Here is a 25,471-nt window from a genome sequence, read left to right as displayed (position 1 = left end):
TCCGTGTAGTTTTTGGCTTATCGCTCACCTTTCTCATGATCATCCTCACCCCATGAGGCAAGATCTTGCATGGAGCTCCAGACGGACGGTGATTGATGGTCATTTTATATTTCTCCCATTTCTGAATAATTGCACCAACCTTTTCACCAAGCTTCTTCCTGATGGTCTTGTAGCCCATTCCAGCCTTGTGCAGGTTTACAATCTTGTCCCTGACATCCTTTGACAGCTCTTTGATGATGCCCATGGTGGTGTAGAGGCAGAATGGAAGAAACTGATTTGGTGGACAGGTGTGCTTTATATACATATCGAGTTGAGATCAATATTATCTGTAATTGATTAATTGTAATCTGTGTAACACATGGGCACACAGCCAATCTGTGGGAGCCAGAACTCTGGCAGGTTTGTAGGGGATCAAATACTTATTTCACTCAATGATATGCAAATAAATGTATAACTTTTGTGTAATGTGTTTTTTCTGGATTTTTGGTTGATGTTCCGTCTCTCTCCATTAAAATAAAACTACCATAAAAATTACAGACTGTTCATTTCTTTGTAAGTGAGCAAACTTACTAATGTAGCAGGGGACCAAATAACCCACTATATGTGTAACTTTATGGCAAGTTTAGTTTTTATACATCTCGAAGTGAGCACGGAAACAGGCATTTGCAACATTTTTGTGCGTACGAACCATTTACTTATTTTTGGTACTAAACAGTGAGTTTGTCAGAAAGTTGCATTTTTCTTCTTCAATTACTGGCAAGTCTCATTTTACAATATTCAAAAGTATTACTCAGAGACATGCAGATAAAGGCACTAATAAGTGTGCATGGTGAAAAGTCCAGTGCTTTAACTACTAATATAAAGTTTTAGATTATTCATTAGCCTTTGTTTTTTTCCTCTAAAAGGTCCTTTTAGGATTCTATTGCACAAACTATCTGATGCTCCACCTACACACCATTACTTTAAGACAACAGAAATAACATACAAACAATAATTTGAGATTTCAAGGTACAACTGTTGTCTCTAAGATTCTGAAAATGTAAATGTGTAAAATAAAAACCAATGAACATTCAAAAAGCGAATCACCATCTTTTATTAGTTTTCCAACTGCATTTTGTAGTTTGTACAGAACACTGAGTGTTACTCCAGCATGAAATCAGTACAACTGAATATTAGTAAAAAGAAAGAAAACAAATCACTGATCAAAGCTTAAAGCTAATAATATCCTTCAGACATGTCCATTAATAAGTCCCCACTACTGATTTAGTACATACCAATGTAGTGTTTCAAAATATGTTTAAATTTTTCTTTTTAACAGTGTAAATAATAATGCAAAATAACATAAATGGGAAACTGGTGTTCACTTTCCAAGCAGCACAAAAAATACATCATTATTACTTTTGTTATGTTTAAAGGCAGTAGTTCCAAGGTGTTGCCATATTGGATTTAAGTATCGACAGAAAACAGGAATATAAAATACTATTTTTGGATTGTGTAATAATCAGGATGGATCTATGTTGGCCCAATGATTTTTGCTGGCAAAGCTAGGTACTGGTTCTTTACCGGTAGCCAGGGCCTGGTTGGGCATAACCTTGACCAAAGGGAGGGCGATTACGTGCATAAGGATTTGCTCCACTAGGAGGAGGAGTAACTGTATTTCCTGGAGGAGCTGTGAAACCTGGTCGGGGTTGGTAGCCTCCACCTGGTTGACTGGGGGCTATTCCAGGCTGGGATGCTACAGGCAGATTATAGTTGGCAGGCTGGGAAGCTTGAGTAGTATAGTTCTGTGGAGGGAAGGAGGCAGGAGCATACTGCGAAGGAGTCTGGGATGGTAACTGTTGAGGTTGACCTGCAAATCCTGGAGCTGGAGCAGCTGCCTGGGATGTAGGAGGATTGTAGGCTGGAAACTGCTGTTGCTGAGATGGCTGTGGGGCTGCTTGTTGGTTGTATCCTAGCATAATGAAGTAAGAGAAAGTCAGTATTGTAATAACAACAACAACAACATTTGATGATGAAGGCAGCAAGTGAACAGACATGGTAAGGATAGTGAGATACTGAATAAAAGAAAACAAAACAAGAATAAATACATGTGAAGACAGACAAGGTGGTTTTTTTTTTGCAATAAAATAAGCAGAGGTTGTAAAGACATAATAATGGAGCAAGTGGAGAGAAACAAAAACAAACACTACAGACAATAGCCAAGGACAGAGAGAGAGAGGGTGGGAGCTAAAAATATTACATATTATAAACATGTACAGATTATATATATATTGTAAAAAAAAAAAAAAAAAAAAATCCTGTGGGAGGGAATGACTAGGAGACGATACGTGATCTTCACGTTAAGATCACGGAAGACAAATAAAAGACCCGCGAGACGAAAGAGAATGGCCACGGAGTGTCTCGCGGGGATATACAACATGAGATTTTTGCAAGACACGCCCTACTTACAAGCAATATCAGAGCACGGCCAGCAAAAAAATCAGTAGTGTAAAGGCACGCAGCACACACAGATCCAGGGGTCTTCATGCATATAAAGTGTATAAAGAGGTTTTTCTTCTGGAATGTGGCTTACTGGAGTTTTTTTCATCTCCTCTGTGGTCAACTGACCATATCTCAGTTATGTGTTATAATATTAATGGACTTTGCATAGTTATTTTGTTTATCTGATTATTTTTTGTATTTAATCCAATTGATTTCCTCATGTATATAAATTATGTATTGATGAAACTATTACAGCTGATACCTAGTATTAGTGCTGTAAGCTTTTATATGTAAAAATAAAATGAACCGAATGCTTATTGCTTTTAGTTTTTGAATTAATGTCTTAAGTGGAACTTGTAAGAAAACAGTGTCAAATAGTTTGTTTATAGTGTGTACCTCAGAATATAAATATAACACCAAATAGTGTCACTTGCAGAAATTCTCAGATGATTCTGCGCTTATGAGATATACTGATAAAAGGGGTGGAGAACTTCTTGGTGAAAAGAAAATTGTCTGCATCTTAACATCAGCAAAACCAAGGATCTGGTTAATTGCAGCACCAAAGACCCTCTATGTCTGCTTTTTTTCGACCATTGATAAGCTGTTCTCAAAGCTGTTGTGCTGTGAGGCGCCTATCACACACGCTGGTGACCCTCTGAAATATGTCTTCTGATTGGGATATTACTTTTTTGTCTGTCAGATCTCTTCCTTTCAGAGTTTCTTCCAGTTTCCAATTGCCTTTAGACTGTGTAGGACACCGTACTCACTGACAGATTTTTTTTTTTTTTGCAATTTCCTACACTTCTATGAGTCATAATGCTCCGTCTCATTTCATTTGTTAATTGCCGTTTTGTTGCCATTATCACTGTAATATTGTCCATGTAGTACTTCAGAGGGTGTAGTAACACAGTCTGTTCCAACTCTGCTTTACTAAGACGGAGAGCTTTAAGTAATTAACAGAAGTAAGGATACCTGTGCAAATTGTTTGCTTCAACTTACATGGCTTAATTTGTTTTAATTTCTGCAGAACATATGTACGTTGTAATCTATTAGTTGCTACCTGAAGAAGGCCCATTTGTCATATTCTGATATTTAATTTTTTTCCAATTTTTGCTAACCTAAAGTTTAAATTTAAACCTCTGGCAGTTTACTGCTTACCTTTTCACCATATTAGGTCATTTATTGCATTTAAACTGATTAAATTTGAAGAAAAACTGGAAAAGCTGAGGTGTTCGAAAACTTTTGACCAATAGTGTATATGAACAGACAAACATTAGATCTCCATGCAAATAGTGTCGAAAGATAAAAATAATAGACTTGAAAAAATGTAGCATAAAACTCACATACTGTATTCCTTCTCATAATCTATCCATCCATCCATTTTCCAACTTGCTGAATCCGAACACAGTGTCACGGGGGTCTGCTGGAGCCAATCCCAGCCAACACAGGGCACAAGGCAGGAACCAATTCCGGGAAGGGTGCCAACCCACCGAAGGACACACACAAACACACCCACACACCAAGCACACAATAGGGACAATTTAGAATCACCAATCCACCTAACCTGCATATCTTTGGACTGTGGGAGGAAACCGGAGCGCCTTGTTTATCTGGGAGTGAGGTACCTGGAGCTGTATAATGTGTGAAGACTGAAGTCCAAATATCAAATAAGCACTTTCACAAAAGGTACAAGTATAACAGGACAAGTACGCTATTATTCAAGACTATAACCGAAGAAAAAGAAATCGGGTTAGTGTACTTCATTGTCACAACTGCTTTGGTAGTACAGTGGTAAGAACTGCTGACTCATCATCAAGAGGTTGCGGGCTCAAGCCTAATCGTGTATATATATATATATATATATATATGTGTGTGTGTGTGTGTTTAGAGACAAAAAGCTTTCTTTTAATAAACACTTTCTTGTAAAAGGTTTGGTAAAATTACAACATTCTCTTATGTTACATGTTAATTAAAATTCACTTCACATTTCACCTGTACTCACAGGAAATCTATTTTTTATTTATTAACACAAAATAATACAGCTTGACTTGATCAAATACATTTCTAAATGTCATTGTCTGCATAACTTGATGTTTTTGGCATGCTTTGACCCAGTAATTATGTAGATCTGCTCACACATAAAAACAGCCTTTAAATTCTCTGGAATTACACTACGTCTTCATGTACACAGATACTAAAATGAGTCTGCCAGAATACTTAGCTCAGACTTCATTTATATAGGCCCTAAGCCTAAAAATTTACCAATAAATTCTAGTCAGTATGTATAAAAGAAAATAACATGATAAAAAATATATTTAATTTCTAGAGATTTTATCCCATGGATTATAATAATTATAGAAAAAGTTCTCTAATAAGTCGGTCAAATCTTAAACCTTACTTTCCTCAAAAAAATGTAATTTCATACAATGAATTACTGTGAGATTTTAAGATATTTTATGAGATTTTAAGATATTTTTCATAAAGAAAGTGCTCCTTTACTTTTTTAAATGCCTCCAACTGCTTGTATTTTTAATTTACTTCCAGCACTTGTACTTTTCGTTTCTTTATTTCAGTTATATTTACTGCAAGGTATTGCAAAAGGCAGTCCACCAAGTGTTTTCTTAACCTGATTAACGTCAGTGTGTGCACATTAATTCACAATAGTTTAAAATGGCTACACATCAATTGATAGAATATACAACATATATAACAGATGAAACAGAAGCAACTTTTTATTTGAAGGGTGAAGATTTTTTTAAGCAAAAATTAGGCGGCTCACAAATATTATATATATATATTATATATACATATATATACATATACATACACATATACACATATATACATATACATATACAGTGATCCCTCGCTATATCGCGCTTCGCCTTTCGCGGCTTCACTCTATCGTGGATTTTATATGTAAGCATATTTAAATATATATCGCGGATTTTTTGCTGGTTCGCGGATTTCTGCGGACAATGGGTCTTTTAATTTCTGGTACATGCTTCCTCAGTTGGTTTGCCCAGTTGATTTCATACAAGGGACGCTATTGGCAGATGGCTGAGAAGCTACCCAGCTTACTTTTCTCTCTCTCTCTTGCGCTGACTTTTTCTGATCCTGACGTAGGGGGATTGAGCAGGGGGGCTGTTAAGCACACCTAGACGATACGGACGCTCGTCTAAAAATGCTGAAAGATTATCTTCACGTTGGCTACCTTCTGTGCAGCTGCTTCGTGAAGCGACATGCAGCACGGTGCTTCGCATACTTAAAAGCACGAAGGGCACGTATTGATTTTTTTATCTGTCTCTCTCTCTCTGCTCCTGACGGAGGGGGTGTGAGCGGTGCTTCGCATACTAAAAGCAAACAGCCCTATTGATTTGTTTGCTCCTTTGAAGAGGAAGATATGTTTGCATTCTTTTAATTGTGAGACTGAACTGTCATCTCTGTCTTGTCATGGAGCACAGTTTAAACTTTTGAAAAAGAGACAAATGTTTGTTTGCAGTGTTTGAAGAACGTTCCTGTCTCTCTACAACCTCCTGTGTTTCTACGCAAATCTGTGACCCAAGCATGACAATATAAAAATAACCATATAAACATATGGTTTCTACTTCGCGGATTATCTCATTTCGCGGGTGGCTCTGGAACGCAACCCCCGCGATGGAGGAGGGATTACTGTATATATACACACAGTCATGGCCGAAATTATCGGCACCCCTGGAATTTTCCTTGAAAATGCACCATTTCTCCCAGAAAATTGTTGCAATCACAAATGTTTTGGTATACACAAGTTTATTTCCTTTATGTGCATTGGAACACCACAAAAAAACAGAAAAAAAGCCAAACCTGACATCATTTCACACAAAACTCAAACACAAAATTATTGGCACCCTCTACTTAATATTTGGTTGCACGCCCTTTGGAAAAAATAACTGAAATCAAGCGCTTCCTATAACCATCAACAAGCTTGTTACACCTCTCAACTGGAATTTCCGACCACTCTTCTTTTGCAAACTGCTTAAGGTTTCTCAGATTTGAAGGGCGCCTTCTCCCAACAGCAATTTTGAGATCTCTCCATAAGTGTTCAATCGGATTTAGATCCGGACTCATTGCTGGCCACTTCAGAACTCTCCAGCGCTTTGTCTCCAACCATTTCTGAGTGCTTTTAGAGGTATGTTTGGGGTCATTGTCCTGCTGGAACACCCATGACCTCTGACGCAGACGCAGCTTTCTGACACTGGGCCCTACATTGCGTCCCAATCTCTTTTGGTAGTCTTTAGATTTTATGATGCCTTGCACACAGTCAAGGCATCCAGTGCCAGAGGCAGCAAAACATCCCCAAAACATCTTAGAATCTCCACCATGTTTGACTGTAGGTATTATGTTCTTTTCTTCGTAGGCCTCTTTCCGTTTTCTGTAAACAGTAGAATGATGAACTTTACCAAAAAGCTCTACCTTGGTCTCATCTGTCCACAAGACGTTCGCACAGAAAGATTTTGGCTTCCTCAAGTACATTTTGGCAAACTCCAGTCTGGCTTTTTTATGTTTCTGTGTCAGCAGTGGGGTCCTCCTGGCTCTCCTGCCATAGTGTTTCATTTCGTTCAGATGTCGATGGATAGTTCGAGCTGACACTGTTGCACCCTGAGTCTGCAGAACAGCTTGAACATGTTTTGAAGTTGATTGGGGCTGTTTATTTACCATTCAGACTATCCTTCGTTGCAGTTTTTTATCAATTTTTCTCTTCCGTCCACGTCCAGGGAGATTAGCTACAGTGCCATGTGCTGTGAACTTCTTGATTATGTTGCGCACAGTGGACAAAGGAATATGAAGATCTCTGGAGATGGACTTGTAGCCTTGAGATTGTTGATATTTTTCCACAATTTTTGTTCTCAAGTCCTCAGACAATTCTCTGCTCTTCTTTCTGTTCTCCATGCTTAGTGTGGCACACTCAGACACACAACAGAAAGGTTGAGTCAACTTTTCTCCATTTTAACTGGCTTCAGGTGTGATTGCTATATTGCCAGCACCTGTTTCTTGCCACACGTGAGATCAAACGAGCATCATATGCTTGAAATAAAACGATTTACCCACAGTTTTGAAAGGGTGCCAATAATTTTGTCTTGCCCATTTTTAGAGTTCTGTTTAACATGATGTCAGATTTGGCTTTTTTTCTCTGTTTTTTTGTGTTGTTCCAATGCACATACAGGAAATAAACATGTATATACAAAAACATTTGTAATTGCAATAATTTTCTGGGAGAAATGGTGCATTTTCTGGGAAAATTCCAGGGGTGCTGATTATTTCGGCCATGACTGTATATTACATTATATTATATATATATATATTTATATAAAGAGAGAGTTTTTTTTTTAAACTTTTACATAACTACTTTTCCTTTGTTATCCTGCATACAATGCACTTTCTGAATTAATGTACATACAGAAGATAACATCAAAATATGTTCTCTATCATTTTAATTAAAACACCAACTGTGGCACAAAAGGAGCTGCTACTTTATTGTTTCATGCATGTCCTTTATCATATGCGGCGGGTGTATGCATGGACTCTTTACCATTAACACTAGAATCCCTGAAGCCTACGAAAAAAGTCGTAATCCTTAAATTCCTTTGCACCTTCTCTTCAGTGTCTTTGATTTGCAAATGTGGCAATAAGCACTGGCAGCAAGCAGCCTGCTATTCCATCCCCCACCGACTCAGCTGATGTCAGACGCAAAAGTCCAAATATCAAATAAACACTTTCATAAGGTATAACAAGAATATAACCAAAGAAAAAGTAATGATTCAGTTTACATTTTACTGGCAATGTGTAAAAACTGAAGCCCAATTATCAATTGACAGAGTGCTAACATGTCTACTTGGCTGGTGCAGAGATAAGAACTGCTGTCTTGTAATCAAGAAATTGGCGGTTCAAACCTGGGTTCTCCAGATTTTGAGTAGTGAGCTGCTATTATTATTATTATATAATAAAAACATATATTTGATTTGAGTCTTAACACCCGGTGTACATTTTTGCTAACTGAAAAAAGATATAGTTGAAGGGATATAAGCAGACACACAACAACAACATTATTTATTTATATAGCACATTTTCATACAAATAATGTAGCTCAAAGTGCTTTACATGATGAAGAAGATAAAAGACAAAGTAAGAATTAAAATAAGACAACACTATTTAACATAGAGTAAGAGTAAGGTCCGTTCCAGTGAGGACAGAACAAAAAAAAAAACTCCAGACGGCTGGAAAGAAAAAAATAAAATCTGTAGGGGTTCCAGACCATGAGACCGACAAGCCCCCTCTGGTGAGTCATGTCTTCTTGGTATTTTGTAGTTATTTTAATTTTTTTTATTCAGTTTTGAATAAAAGCACGCTTGGTTTTGTTATACCTTTGTGAAAGTGTTTTTATATTCCAGTAACCACTTGAATGATATCAAATCTGTCTCTGCTGCTCTCACGCACACACATAAACATCCATACACGAAAACACAATTATGTGAAAACACTGTTATTTGAACATGATTTGTCATTAAAAAATTTTTTTTTATATCTTACCCAATCTCCTCGTTATGGTGCATGGTACTGAAAATGCAGACAGACTTCTTTTTGGGGGCATACACAGTCAACATGGCTCTGCCAGATTTAAATGCTAGCATGTAGAATTGCACACAGTTGCGTTGCAGTGCAGCAGTTTATTAGCCAGCGAAAGCGACATGAAGTGGTCTGTTTTTACGGTTCTGCCTTTGTCCAGAAATGGCTTTATGACCACAGTCTCAGAACGTCCTTCTCCCGTGGGATGACTGGGATTATTTCCTAAATAAGAAGTAGCAATGCACATGCACACACAAATCTGTTGTTTTTCACACGTTCTGCACAGTGTCTTTGTTGTCAAAGTGTAAATGTCGCATGGCAGTCTGACAGCAGTCACCGTATCTTTACTTGCCGGTACAACAAACAGTTCTGACCAGGCATCAACCACAGCACCAACTGTGGTCATCGCTGCTCTTGTGAAAAGAATGGAGATAAACACCATCAACTCAGAGAGGGAGAGGCAAGTTTGTTGTACCACGTGAATAGTAATGGCAAGAATAAAACAGAAAAAAAAAATACTAACTTTTACAAGTAGCAAAAATTTGCAACGGGTGTTACAGACTCAAATAAAATGAATGTTTTTATTATAAAATAGTAATAATGGCAGCTCACTACCCAAAATGGAAAATTCAGGGAAGACCCAGGATCGAACCTGCAACCTCTTCATTTAGAAGTGCCTGTTCTTACCTACTGTATAACCCACCCATGCAATTGATAAATGGGTTTCAGTTTTTTCATTTTGACAGCAACATGTAAATTGAATAATTTGTTTTTCGTTGGTTTCTAATCAGTCATGTCTTCATGGTATCTTGTAGTTACTTTAATTTTTTTTATTTAGTTTTATTCTTGAATAAAGGTGCACTTCTTTTGTTATACCATTTGTGAAAGTGTTGATTTGATATTTGAACTTCAGTCTTCACACATTATACATTTCACATCAACATTTTATCAATTTTAACAATAACATGAAAAAGGTTTCTGTTTTAGTTATGTATTGAACATTTCTTGCATCGAATTTCCTGTCTTCCTACATTTATCCAGATCATTGTAGACATGGAACTCACACCCAAATAAACAGACTTCAGCTGGGAGAACTTCAGCTGTGTCTGTGGGGGATGGGATAGCAGGCTGCTTGAGGTTCATTCTGATTGACACATTTGCAAAACAAAGATGCTGATGAGGAGGTGCAAAGGAATTTAAGGTGTCCCAGGATTACGACTTTTTTCGTAGGCGTCAGGAATTCCAGTGTTAAAGTAGCACTGGAGCAGACCCCAGAAAAAACTTGACAAGGAATTTCAAGAAAAGCAATCTTTTAACTGAAAGTGAAATCATCAGGCCAGACACACAAGTAGTAGTGGTGTTATTGGTTGGTCTGGGGGGCTGCATACAGATCGTAAAATGTTACGGCTAAGCTTGGGCTCTTCTTGGGTTTTTGAATTCAGCACCAAATGCAGATGTTTTTAATAGGTAATAATGCTTCCATGAGATGCTTTGAAAGGTGTCTTTCAGAAAAAAAAATTCTGAAAGTAAGGACTGATACCATTTAACATTTCTCTTTCTTTATTTCTTTTGACCCAGAGCTCCAGAATTGGGTGGGAGCGTGAGTGGGAGGGTGTTTTTGTTGGGGTCTCTTTCTTTCATTGATGTCCTTGCTTAAGATGTTTTAACGGTAATATAAAAACCATGTTTAGCTTCTCACCTATTTGTACTGTAATTTACTTACAATAAAAAAAATGACTACACATACACACACACACAAAATTCAGCACTATTGTACCCAATGAACTAAATTATCTGCTTTTTTATAGCAAATTAACAGTAATCCAGTATGACACAGCATAAACATAAAACAGAAGGAGTTCCCACTTTGATTTACATTTCATTCTGTTATAATTATTTGGGTATATGCATAAGTGAGTTACTATGTCAAGCATAAACACAATAAATATTCTAGTTTTTACTAAATTTACAGCTAAAATCAATTTAGTATTTTTATACCCTATGCTAGATTTCACTGTGAAAATTGTACAGTATTCTTTGACTTCTTAATTCCACATATTTACAGATTTATTTATATGTACAAATCCTCCTTGTATGTGGCCCTCCCTGCAGTATCCAGACAGAACTTGTTTATGTTGCACTGTGGTCCTAGGAGACAACATTTGGTATCACTGTGTTTACTGCCCAAGTATAGCTGACATGCCAATAATGTCCACCTGAAATTGAACTTAACATATTTACTGTTGATTTGTTACAAAAGGATTTGGTCTTTAGGAACAATGTGGTAATGAAGTATGTTGGTGTTTACAGAGATTAACAGCATTTTATTCTCTTTTAAAAGATCAAAGGACACGCTTGATGATCCTCATTCTTTTAACTTTCTGTGGTTTGACAGTAGCTCACAGTACATTTCCATATGTTAGAAGACCTCTATTCTTGCCATAATTCGGACTTTCTAACTTCAAAGTTACTTTTGTAGTTAATAGTGATATGATGACAGTGTCCATTTAAGTTGAACTGTTGTATATGATTTTAACTTTGATACGTATTTTTACTCTATATAATAAACAAAGAAAAATTTTGTTATTCCTAATCAGTTTATGACATATAGTTTAGAAAAACAGAATTGGCTCTATATTTCTAAAGGCGTTCACCTACAGGTTTAGGTGTGAAAAAATAATCCACAGCTCCATTGGGTTTTTACAATTCTATTGTTTTTGGTCAAAACTGTGATAGTAAGGGCACAAAACACAAAAGAATGGATTTGTGTAGCTGTCCACGGTTTCTTCTTTTTAACTACTTTATTTTCTTTAATACTAGGTGGCTTCGCCCCCTGCTTGCTTCGCTCACCAACCCAACCGGCAAAAACCCCCCAGTGCTACCTGCCAGCCACTTTGCATCTCTGCAGCTTGCACTGTGAAGAGGGGGGCTGAATGCACCTCAAGGAGATGCGGTTGCTCCTCCAAAACAGTGATACAATGGGAAACAAATAGTTTTTTTTTTTTAACCTCCTTTTTTACTCAATCAGGTTCTGGCTTGCTGCTGCTGCCGCCGATCGGAGAATTATACGATCTACAAGTCTCCGACTTAAAGTTTAAATCCGTAAAATATATTCAATCTCTTTCGCTGTTCCGTTATTTCACCGAGTAATAATTTCTGTTTGTTTGTGCTAATATAGTCTTTACTATACATTTTTTGAGATTTTCGAATTTTTGTACTTCCATTATCTCTAACCTGCTCTGCATGTGTAACCCGCCAACATTTTGAATTCTTCAAGTCGTTCTATTTTTGTCATCTACTCTTTGTTTTATTTCTGGTCTCGGGCATGGTTAAATCTCTTGGCACAAAGACTCGTCTTGCAGGATGTGAAAGTGGCTCTCTGAGAAAATCACGTCTCGTCTCCTTCCAACCTTCCAAGATTTTTTTTTTTTTATAATGAGAGATTTCAATATTTAATGTTTATATTTGTGCAGCTTTACGAGTGTGTGTTTTGAATTTGCATCATCTTACTGTGCACTTATCAGTCTTTTTCAGGTAATGCGGTTTTCTCCCACATTTTAAAGAAATCCAGTTAAGTTAACTGGCATCTCTAAATAAACCCCATATGAGTTAGTCTGGGTGTATACAGGAAGTGTGCCCTTTCTAAATAAAGAAAAACTGGACTTACTTTATCATACAATACTAATAGTTTGAAGCAGGTAACACATTACATGTTTTAAGTAGGCTACTGTAACTAGCCATTAATGATGAGCGAACCACACTGAGTTTGCTTCATTATGAGTTCAGCAAAATCGCAGAAATGTTTAGGCACTTTGCCAAATTTAACAAAATAAATTGAAGTCAATAGGTAAGGAGTTCTCTGGAAGGAGTTCATTATTCTCATAGAGTTCCAGTCTTCGGGGCACATGTTGGCTATGCCATGAAGCAGTGGCATGGGACTTGTTCATTCCATTGTTTGAAGTCATAGATCCAAGCATCTAGGATGTATTTTTTTCTGATCCGTGCAGATGTTTCTCTTTTTTTCCTTCCATCAGGAGAACAGAGACAGCTTTTAAAATAATAATAAATCTTTAGTTATTATTATTATTTCACAAAGTCTCATGGAAGGGCTCCTTTAAGACTTGTTTTGTTTCATAGGTGTGGTGCATAGCTAATTACGCATGCGTTCGGCCAACATACAAAATTAGCCATGCAATGGAGTGGAGAGTGAGTGAACGCACAAAGATCACCGCTATATATTTGGTGCCAATAATTTTCTCATTATTGTCCGCACAACACTGCAAGGTTTTTTTTTTTTTTTTGTTTGTTTTTTTTAATGCATGTAGGGTGCAAATCTAGCTGAAGTACACATCGGGGAGTAATATCACACATGCACTATGCAGATTGGGCAGTGATGCAAAATTGACATAAAATGTGAGGTGGAGTACACTTACAGTAAAGCATATATAGAAGTTCTGTGCATGGCTGCTATGTCTCTGTGATATCACACTGGCCTTGGAAAGTATCATGGTGTGCTGAGAAAAAAAATGTTAGTCTAAGCTGGCCACATGATAAATTTCCAGGGAAATATTGGCTAACAAGGTCACCAGCGAATACAGCATATTCGCTGTGGAAAAAATGCTTCATTGAATATTTCCTATCAATACTACTATATATGTCACATCTATATTGTAATTTTGGTATACTTCTCATTTTAGTCCTAAAAATTAATGAAAAAAATTTCCTTTTTCTGAAATATTTTGTTCATCATTGGGTTGTTGAGAGCCAAGCAAATCCAGTAATTAAGAACACAGTATACTGCAGTATTTCCAATATAAAACATTGTTTAATGTCAAACAACAAGTTTGGAAAATGGATGGATGGAATAGAAACCCCATATATGTTCTGTGGAAACAATTCACTTTGTCTGGTACTGTAAGAAAGGAAAGTGTCTTCTTTACTATATACTATGGTTTTCCAACTGCAGGTCATTGCTCCACATACCTGAATACTGCAGTCCATACTGCTGGGGAGGTGGAGGCTGTGATGGAAGCTGAGGATATCCACCTTGCTGCTGGTACTGCGGATACATCTGACCTGTTAAAAATACAGCATACAGTTAACTTTAATGTGTCCTTGGTAGGAAAATCTAGGGCTGGAACTTGTGTTATTACCAAAATGAATAAAAACAAAGATGATGTTACAAGGTTAACTAGTTACCAAAATGAATAAAAACAAAGATGATGTTAAAAGGTTAACTAGTTTATGACTCCAGTCATAATTACATTTTACTTATGCTTGAATGCGCACAAAATGAGAAGAAGCTCCTTATTAATATTACACTGAATACAGCCCAGAGATGGAAAATGCAGCATTAAAAGAAAATGTCAGCACACAATTGATACTGTGTTGTCTTTTCAAGTGACATAAAATGTGAAAAAACTGACAAACTGAAATGCTGGTTTTGACTGAAATCTTCTAAGAAAACAAAGTGATGCAAAAGTCCAAGTGTTGACACAAATGATGTTCTGTACTAAGAAAAACAGCTAAATGATTCATGTGTTAGCCTCCAATTACAAAACTGTTTGAGTTGTATCTATGTATCGTATATACAGTGTGGGAAATAAGTACTTGATCCCCTGCTGAATTTGAAAGTTTGCTCACTTACAAAGAAATGAACAGTCTGAAAATTTTATGGTAGTTTCATTTTAATGGAGAGAGAGAGAGAGAAAGAGAGAATATCAACCAAAAATCCAGAAAAAACACATTACATAAAAGTTATAAATTGATTTGCATGTCATTGAGAGAAATAAGCATTTGATCCCCTATAACCCAGCCAGAATTCTGGCTCCCACAGATTGATTGTAATTGGCACAGAGCCAATCAATCGATCAATTACAGATACTCGTGATCTCAACTCGTTATTTGGGTACTAATACTAATTTATTATTGGTTATTAAAGCAAATTCCACCATGTAATGAAAAATTAATGTGCAATATTTTGTCTCTCATCTTCTAATTATTTAAAATGGAAATAGGAAGTGTTAAAGAATAAGTGCAAAACATTTACTATAGACTGCCATTGCTGAAGACATCAAATAACAGAGCTGAATTCAGGTCTTCACTAATCTCAGCACCACTATAACCTCCTTACTAATAAAATGACACATTTCATAAAGAGCTATTATTAAGATATGAAACAAGTCATTAGTCACAATATCAGATTAGAAATGTATTTATGTGGGCGGTTCATCACACAAAACATTTTGATTAAATATTTAATTATGTTATGGGTAGCATGTTGGCTCTGGAAGTTTCTCTCATTACTTCAGCTTCCTCTCATGCAATAACGGTGTGAATATATTAAGATCCATTGTCATTCTAAATTGGCCTAACATGAATAAGTGCATCTTATGGTGAACTAGTCCCCCTTTAAGAGTTGGTTCCTGCAAGGATTTGTGCCCGGGCCCAACAACAGTCCAATGGAAAAAGTGGTCTTTGAATGTGTATGGATGTTTGCTCATGTAAACTGGAACAGCATTTCCCTGGTTTAGGATACCAAATAAAAAATAGTAACAGCATCTCTAATCTCTAATTCTCATACAATTTTATGTACGGTTTAAGTAGAAAAGTCATCAATATCCCACTCTTTTGGGCAAAGGCCAACCTAAAGGAGAAGGCATGGTTTTTCCAGTCCAAGCACTCTGTCATACTTTTTTAGTGAATGGCCTCACAACTGGGAATCCCTGCCATTAAAACATTCCCAAAAGTTATTAGAAATTTTCTTTTGACCAGAACTCCATTTATCAAAATTGCTCCTCAAATGTCATATGGCAAAATGAAGGAAAAAAAATGTATAGCATCTCTAAAATGAATGTACAGGGGATATACATTTTACAGAGCTAAAATACTACATGTCTGCTGAGGAACACAGAGGAATCGGCTTTTTGCTTCAAATTCACCATTATGAATAATTAGAAAACAACCATTTGGGATTAATTAAATTTGGATAATATAACAATCACGCCTAACCTGGGATGTCACAAACACTTTAAGGTAGGAAAATGTGTGAAAATAAAATATTTTTACATTCTATCCTAAATCTGCCAGCCAGTCTTGAGGTGCATGTATGATTGCCTACCACAGATGAAAATGCTTTAGTAATGGGAGAATGTCTAGGAATATTTAATACTGATTTATGCTACAGCCCAAGGCCCTCAACATGATGATCTACGACAGGCTCTCTCACATCTCAACATATGTACCAACTTGTGTGTACAAACAGGGATTGCGAGTCTGAGTTGTTAGGCCCTTGTATTAAACACACAAATTAATGTGCATCCAGTAACAAATTGGGAATTGTGAAGGTTTTAGTTAAATAATGCCTAATTAGCAGGATGAACTAATACTGTCTCAAAAGGCTTTGCATTTATTACATGACATTTTATAACATGGGTGAGGACTAAAGGTCACAACTGAAAAAAACGATACAGTTCCAGTAAGAGTAGTTTTTCACTCTTTCCATTTACCTATCTATTGAAATTTCTACAGTAATTTACTGAGAATTTGTTCCAAGCTCCTTCCACATTTCACTACATGGTGGGGTTCTCCAATTGGCAGACTTTAAAAAGATTGTGAAATGAATGTTTGTTTTTCTGGCTGTATATCAATTTTCAGTCCATGAGTGCCTTGAAACAAAAAACGGAAACATATGTATCTTAGGGGAAGATGACGTTTATATCCTGCGTAGGAATTAAGTGAACTGAAAGCCAACTGAAATAGGGGAAACAAATACTGTGCCTTCCTTATTCTGGAAGATGTTGATTCAAATCACAACTGCATAGATTAGTTGTTGCTTGAGAAGGAAAAAGAAATTGATAAGCCAGCTCATAACATTATTATATTTTGAATGGAGGTAAGCTATTACAGATAGCTTCATATCAGCAATAATTGTGACAAATATTGTAGAGTGTAACAATGTTCTGAAATCCTAGCTACAGATACAATGCATGCATTTTATTTTTTTAAACCACGTGCGTTTTCCTGAAAAATTAATTTTTCATTAACCTTTGCCACACAAAAACTGTCTCTGTGAGGAACATGTACAGCATTTAATCAAGTCCCATTTTTAAAGAAGAAAAAATACATGGTGTAATGTTCTCCCAAGCAATAAGGAAAAAAATAACCTTACACATTTGTAAGTTACTTAATTTAGTAAGTGATACTGGATTTCGTCAAGAGTGTATATTGGCAGACAAACATCTAACAACATATAGTTTGGTTTGTAAAAATGTCTTGTAAATCATAGCATCTCAAATGCAGCTTTTCTTAATTTCCATCACCAATGCAGCCCGAATTTCAGTATTTTGGTGTTCTTTCAATTCCACAAACCCTGCAAGGTACTTTGATTTCTATGATAACAAGACTTTTCACTGAGTTTGGAGAAAGTCTGGTTTTATTATTGTAACCTGTACAAGCTTAAATGGTTTAAGTCTTTAATTCTTTCTAAGATGTTGATTTTTTTTCTTCTGCTCTATTTATTCTTAATTTAGCATGAAAGTTGACTTTTAAAATGTTCTAATATAAACTTTAAGACATCGCTTAGTCATTTTGTGGGCTTATTCATGCTGCAGTCAAGGATTGGTGATACAGTATTCCCATTATTTCAAAAGTTTCTGTTTTTATTTTGGAGTGTAATGGGTGTGAGTTTGCATTATGCTGAAGTTAGTGTGAATTAGCAGCTTTGAAGAGTGCAAAGGTAGCATTGCCCTGTGGTTGACTGCAAATTCTGCAGTCAATCAGGATTGTTTCATGCCTGACCACTGATAGATCAATCTGTGGACAGTTGCTAATGAAATACTGTGCGCATGCCATGCTCACTTTTTACTGTACTGTTAAAAGTATTGTACAGTAATACCTCCTCCATCGCGGGGGTTGCGATCCGGAGCCACCCGCGAAATAAGAAAATCCGCGAAGTAGAAACCATATGTTTATATGGTTATTTTTATATTGTCATGCTTGGGTCACAGATTTGCGCAGAAACACAGGAGGTTGTAGAGAGACAGGAACGTTATTCAAACACTGCAAACAAACATTTGTCTCTTTTTCAAAAGTTTAAACTGTGCTCCATGACAAGACAGAGATCACAGTTCCGTCTCACAATTAAAAGAATGCAAACATATCTTCCTTTTCAAAGGAGTGCGTGTCAGGAGCACAGAATGTCACATAGATAGAGAAAACAATCTCTAGCAAACAAATCAATAGGTCTGTTTGGCTTTTAAGTATGCGAAGCACTGTGGCACAAAGCTGTTGAAGGTGGCAGCTCACACCCCCTCCGTCAGGAGCAGACAAAGAGAGAGAGACAGAGTTTGTTTTTCAAGCAAAAATCAATACGTGCCCTTCGAGCTTTTAAGTATGCGAAGCACTGTGCAGCATGTCGTTTCAGGAAGCAGCTGCACAAAAGATTGCAACGTGAAGATAATCTTTCAGCATTTTTAGACGAGCGTCCCTATCGTCTAGGTGTGCGAACAGCCACCTCCTGCTCACATCCCCCTACGTCAGCGCAAGAGAGAGAGAGAGAGAGAGAGAAAGTAAGTTGGGTAGCTTCTCAGCCATCTGCCAATAGCGTCCCTTGTATGAAATCAACTGGGCAAACCAACTGAGGAAGCATGTACCAGAAATTAAAAGACCCATTGTCCGCAGAAACCCGCGAAGCAGTGAAAAATCCGCGATATATATTTAAATATGCTTACATATAAAATCCTCGATGGAGTGAAGCCGCGAAAGGCGAAGCGCGATATAGTGAGGGATTACTGTATATTATACTACTGTCAAGAGGATCATATTCACCATCGGTCTGAATTACTTTTATAGAATATACATACTGAAATAATATTAAGATTTAAACTAGGGAGGCTCCAATAAGGTTATTTAAGGCCAACATCAATCAACAATTTCATGTTACTTGATAGCCCAATTCCGATTTTTTTTTTCCCTTTTTCCCTTTAAAAAACTTACACCAAGTTCCTTCATAATCACAAACATAGAAGCCTTATGTCCTGTATTAAAGTGTAAACAGTGGTATTTTTACACCATTAAAAAAAAAAAAAAAAACACCATCCTCTTCCGCTTATCCGAGGTCGGGTCGCGGGGGCAGCAGCTTGAGCAGAGATGCCCAGACTTCCCTGTCCCCGGCCACTTCTTCTAGCTCTTCCGGGGAAATCCCAAGGCGTTCCCAGGCCGGGAGACATAGTCCCTCCAGCGTGTCCTGGGTCTTCCCCGGGGCCTCCTCCCGGTTGGACGTGCCCGGAACACTCTACACCCTTAGCAGGGTCCTGAAGGGTGCATGGGAGTTCGCCCAACCAGTCTACATGTGTTTTGTGGACTTGGAAAAGGCGTTTGACCATGTCCCTCAGAGAATCCTGTGGGGGGTGCTCCGAGAGTATGGGGTACCGGACCCCATGATAAGAGCTGTTCGGTATTTTTACAGTATAATTAAAATATAGACAACAGGTATTAACTCTTCTTTTTTATGAACAAAACTACATTTTGTATGCTTATTGTTCAGAGACCACAAAAATACTAAAACAGATAAAATTTCCTTACAATACATACTTTAACTAATAGCATATATACACAAATTTGTACACATAATACATATGGCAGAAAATAAATAAGCTTGTCATAATTACAAACTGTCATATTAATTTTTTAATGTACTCCTCTGAAAAAGTTTAATTAAAAAAGTAGCTTTCACCATTTCTCTAACAACAAAAAAAATTATATATTCTCAGATAATCAATTAATTGATATTGGCAATTAAACCCTGCTTAAATAATTATACAGTACATGCACTTATAGGTTTTAATAATTTAAAATAATAAATGCACTACAACTGTTTCCTGTTAAAATATATATTTACTATATTTATACAGTATTTTTTTTCTTCAGCGTATCACCTAGACATTTGTAATTCTTGAGGTGAAATTATAAATATGGATTACCATTTTAAATATGTAGTACTTGTTTCTTACCAAAACAGCACAAAGCAACAAATAACACAGTATAATTCTTTTAAAAAAAGCCTAATGTTTACTAAGCAGCAATTTCAAATCTTTATCTTTATCCAATTAAAAGTGTAAGCTGCTGCACAAGCTCACAGTCCAAACTCAAATGGCATCCATTTTAATTTGAAGGATAAAATAAAATGGTCTGAATTCATTAAAGTATCTTTTCTTGCTGTTTGTCTAATTGCACAAGACAACTCTGATTCCTTTTTCTCAGTTTATTACTCCACTTTCTTTAATATAAAGGCTAGTATTCCAATTGCCTTTCGCTTTCTGGTAAAACCAGCCACAACTCGCTGCTTTTTGTTTACACTGTAGGTAAATTTACTCCAAAAAAACTAAACTACTGTAATACCTTGTGTAAAGGAGCACTGCAACTAAATTACTGTAAAACGTACAAAATAAGGGGTTGTAAACACCAGTTTTTGTGATCTGCCAATGTACAGTCTTTTTTAGTGAAAATCAGCTGATTTAGATAGGCGATTAATTGATTGGAGCATCTCTAATTTAAACATTAAAAAATGTAGCACTGCTAGAACCAGTAAAATATAACAACTGTGCAGCCTGTATGTGTCAATCTGTCTGACAACTATTTCCAGAATGCAACATCAAGCATGTCAATTAGGCTAAAATTTAACTTGGAAAAGAGAGAGATTTTGACCTCTTTAGAAAAGCTGACCCAAAAATGTTGAAGTAAAACTTTATTATTTACCTATTAACAAAAATAAACTCCTCACAGTTATTTTGTTTCTGATTTACTTGCCAAAGTAACAATGGGTTTTCAAAATCAATTTTGTATCTCCAGTAGATATTTAACTAATGTGTGAAAGTTTTCAGTTTTCACTTTTATTTCAAGCAGATACAAAGACCCGGATTCCATGTCTTACTGGGGATTTACTTGTAGATACTGCATGACTATAGTATCATTCATACCTTTCCTTTCAAAGTACCAAGTGCATTAAATAACTCCTAGCTAGTGATCCATTTTGAAATGACCCAGTTGAATGTGGGCATCTCAGCCATCTACATATGCCTATTATTATATTATCTTGCTATACATGAGCCATGTGTAATCACAATTTGGATTCCAATGCTACTTCATATGTAAGCTGTGTTTTGTGTGAAATTGAGGGCAGCATTTATTCCTTTGTATTTGTAGGGATTCTGTTTATGGTGTAGTCTTGCTTTTTCCACCAGCAGTTTTGTCAAAGCAAAGTGTTTGATAAGTGGCTGAACTGTCTTTGGTTTGTGACTGCTATTTTTTTTTTTTTAATTTTATTGATTTAATTAAAATCAAATAACATTCCATACACAACTCACATTTTGCTAAATAAAAAAAAAAAAAAAAATACATAAATAAATCTTTCTATTATAAAAAAGAATCTTGGAAGGGAGACTAAGGAGACGAGACGTTATCTTCTCGGAAGACAATTTGACATCCTGTGAGACAGTTTAACGTCACACGAGTCAAGGCATTGAGACAAAATTTAAAATAAGTTCATGGACACCTAACGTAGCAGTTGTTGGAATGTTTTTGGCAGACGCGGTTCATGTGCTCCCAGCTCTTAAAACAACGACAAGCAACAAGCAGAACATGCAGCTCGCCAACAGCAGCAACCCAGCAGATGATCCGACTGCTACTCCTTAGCATGCGTTCAGCCAAACCCACCCCCTTCACAACATGAGCAGCAGAGACGCGAAGTGGATGAAGGACAGCTGCTGTACAGGCTTTTAAATGATCGACACGCTGCGCGACAAGCAGAATACGCAGCTCGCCAGCAGCAGCAACAAGCCAGCAGATGATCCAACCACTTCTCCTTAGCATGCATTCAGCCACCCCCCTTCACAATGCAAGCAGTGTTATAGGTCCTGCGAGAAAGAGATTTAACCATGCCCTGGGCTGGAAATAAAGGACAAGTACAGTACTATTTTTACAAAAGTTTTCAAGTAAAAGTGAAAATAATGCAGAAGTAACAATTCCCACGAAAATAACAATCTCTTTAAATTGTATATCTGGTAAACCAAACTCGGGGGTGGGCGAGCGAAGCAAGCAGGGGGCGGAGCCCCCTAGTAAATAAATAAATGAGGTTCTAAACAAATTAACCCCAACCCCTGAGAAAGAGAGCTAGGCCAGCAGTGTAAAACTTTATGCCAGTAAAGATAAGTGAAGTGAATAGATAAATAAATAAATGAATAAAGATAAATGGAGTAAAAGAGGGGAGAGAACCTGCTTCCTCAATTTAAATGCTTATTCTAAAATGTTATTGATTAGATCCTGCCAGGTATTGAAAAAGGTTTGTACAGATCTGTTAAGTGCAAATTAGATTTTTTCCAGTTTCAAACAGTATATAACATCAGTTACCCACTGACTTAGAATAGGAGAGTTAGAATTCTTCCAATTGAGCAAGATAAGTCTACATGCCTGCGGTGGATTGGCACCCTGCCCAGGATTGGTTCCTGCCTTGTGCCCTGTGTTGGCTGGGATTGGCTCCAGCAGACCCCTGTGACCCTGTGTTCGGATTCAGCGGGTTGGAAAATGGATGGATGGATGGAAGTCTACATGCCAATAGTGTAGTAAAGGCAATTACAGTTTGATAGTCCTTCTAAGCCCATCTGGGAGTACCCCAAACACAGCTGTTAGTGGATTAGGAGGGATTGTGACACCAAGGCTGTCTGAAAGGCATTTAAAGATTTTGGCCCAAAATGATGTTAATTTGGTGCAGGCCCAAAACATGTGGCCTAGTGAGGCTGGAACTTGATTACAGTGTTCGCAGGTTGGATCTTGCCCTGAAAACATTTTGGAGAATTTTAAACGAGAGAGATGTGCTCGATATATAATTTTGAGTTGAATAATTCTCTGCTTTGAGCGTATGGAGCTTGAGTGAATTCTGTGCATTTCTACTTTCCACTCCTTTTCTGAAATGCTGAGTAAGAGATCCTTTTCCCACTGTTCTCTTGGATCTTTGAAAGGGAGGGACTGTAAAGTAGTTTTATATAGGACGGAAATGCTGTCTGACTCCTTGAGACTGAACAATATGTTTTCTGGTATAGAGGTAGGTGGGTGGTGAGGGAAATTGGGCAGGTTCTGTATAACAAAGTTTCTAATTTGAAGGTAGTGAAAGAAATGTGTTGCTGGAAAGTTAAATTTGGAGTGTAATTGTTCATAGGAGGCAAAGACTTTATCTATGTACAGATATCTAAGTGATTTAATCCTGAATGTTTTTCAGGCATTAAAAAAAAACTGCATGTTTGTGAGGGTGGAAAAAGGTGGTTCTTGTGCAGAGGTGCCACAGATAAAAGTTTCTCTATCTTAAAACACTTCCAACATTGGTTCCATACTCTGAGTGAGTAAGGCACAATTGGGTTATTAGTATATTGGCAATAACTTGTATTTATTGGGGTGCACAGCAAGGAATATAAGGAAGTACTGCAGGATTTTATTTCCATTGCGGACCAAGCCTGTGTATGTTCATCTATTTGTGTCCATGTTTTTATAGTTTGTTTGCTGCACAGTAATAAAATTGAAAGTTAGGTAGAGCCATGCCACCTTCTGCCTTAGGTCTTTGTAGGGTCACCCTTTGGATATGTGGATGTTTTGAATTCCAAATAAATGAGGTTATGGTTGAATCTAATTTCTTAAAAAAATGACCTATTGATGTATACTGGAATGTTACGAAATAAAAAGAAGCTTAGGAAGGATATTAATCTCAACAATGTTAATTCTTCCAGCTAAAGTGAGATGAAGGGGTGACCATCTAGCAAGTCTTGCTTAATTTTTTCTATATAGACGGCAAGATTTTGTTGATAAAGAGCTTTATATGTACTTGTGATGTTTACCCCTAGGTATTGAAACTGATCTCCGATGATAAAAGGGAAGGTGTCCAATCTAATATTGTATGCTTGAGAATTCACTAGGAAGAGCACACTTTTATTCAAAATTAATTCTGAGACACAGAAATCTTTTGAAATTCTGTTAGTGCTGTTGGGACTGCAGGCACAGTATTTGGTGGATCTGATATATACAGTACCATATCATCTGCATACAGAGAAACTTTCTGTTCCAGTCCTTCTCTGATAATCCCCTTTATCTCATAAAGGGGATCATCATACAGCATTTCTACAGTGAACTGCCAGTAGCTCAATGGCAATGGTGACAAGGGGCATCCTTGTCTGGTACCACGCTCTAGTTTAAAGTAGTGATTGCTGATATCACAGATTTTCTGTTAGTTTTCAGTATTGTCTTCCTGAGTGACAAGAGTATCTGGTATGCTGAGGAGGAAAGTGGATTATTAGTGCTCTAAGCCTGCCTTACTTTCATAAAAGTACTCCAAATGATGTGTAAAAGAACAAGATGGTCAGGCATGTAAATGAATGAAACATATCAAAAGCATTCACGCAATGTTATTTTTGTATAGACAGATTAAAATATTATAATTCTGAAAAAACACACAAGAAATTGTTACCACATACACTTTATTTTAATGGCACTTGAAAGAATAAATACCTCAGGTCTAGAGATGCAAACAGTTTAACATTTTAATTTTAAATCTGGCTGTGAACAAGTTAATTCTAATTTACCCCCAATATGCCAGATTTTTGTGGGGGAAAATAGAGTATTTTGAAATTTGTATTTGTCAACCAAACACAACTCAATTACCAGACATCATCTGTCACAATGCAATAAGTGCCTTCTATTAAGGGGGACAGAACTAGTATCTGCTGACACTGTTAAGTTTTATGTGAGCAGTTCTGCCATCTTGTTTTGGCCAGAAAGTGCACAAATGCCCGATAGTAAACACAGTATTTGTGGTGTTCCATCAGTTTCAAAATTTAGATATACTCTGTGGACTCAACATTTATTTTTTATCATAATGTCCTTGTAGGTATCATGTGGTGATATGTACTGCTCTTTAGAAGTTTTGATTAACTTTACTAAGTCCTTTCCATTTCTCAGCATCCTCTGGTTACATCTGGTGTATCCTGCAGCACATTTACTCTCACCCATCATGCTTATTTTTTCTACTTAACATTTATAAGGAAATAATGAGTCTTTGAAGTAGACATCCTGGAAGAATGGTGACTTGTTCATTTTTTAATTTGTAAAACACTGCCCTCAAAGTAGTTGCCAAATTTTGCAGTGATATGTCAACACTGTAAACAACACTGTAAATGCCCCCAAAAGTAGATATTAGCAATTCATACAATTTATGGGAGATGTAAAAATTATTCATTATAAATTATAATTATAGCCATTTTTAGATATGCCAATTCTATATCAGAAAAAATAATCCAGGCTTTCTGAAATTTCACACTATTTTGTAAATTGATCACTGTAAATATTA

The 25,471-nt window shown here is 36.7% G+C and overlaps 1 protein-coding gene across 1 annotated transcript in view; it reads right to left on the bottom strand.

Moving 5' to 3' along the window:
* Window positions 1–1,077: 1,077 nt before the first annotated feature.
* Window positions 1,078–25,471, bottom strand: part of tfg (trafficking from ER to golgi regulator) — a 146,278-nt gene continuing 121,884 nt past the window's right edge. The window contains exons 7-8 of the mRNA XM_028799937.2: window positions 14,068–14,160; window positions 1,078–1,951 (exon numbers count right to left, since the gene is read on the bottom strand). Coding sequence (XP_028655770.1) covers window positions 1,560–1,951; window positions 14,068–14,160 — 485 coding nt within the window. The 3' untranslated portion in view covers window positions 1,078–1,559. The remainder of the gene's footprint in view (window positions 1,952–14,067; window positions 14,161–25,471) is intronic.

This window comes from Erpetoichthys calabaricus, chromosome 4 (assembly GCF_900747795.2).
Source record: "Erpetoichthys calabaricus chromosome 4, fErpCal1.3, whole genome shotgun sequence".
NCBI classification, from domain to species: domain Eukaryota; kingdom Metazoa; phylum Chordata; class Cladistia; order Polypteriformes; family Polypteridae; genus Erpetoichthys; species Erpetoichthys calabaricus.
Note: the sequence above shows the minus strand (reverse complement) of the source record. Positions and strands in the feature narration are given on the sequence as shown.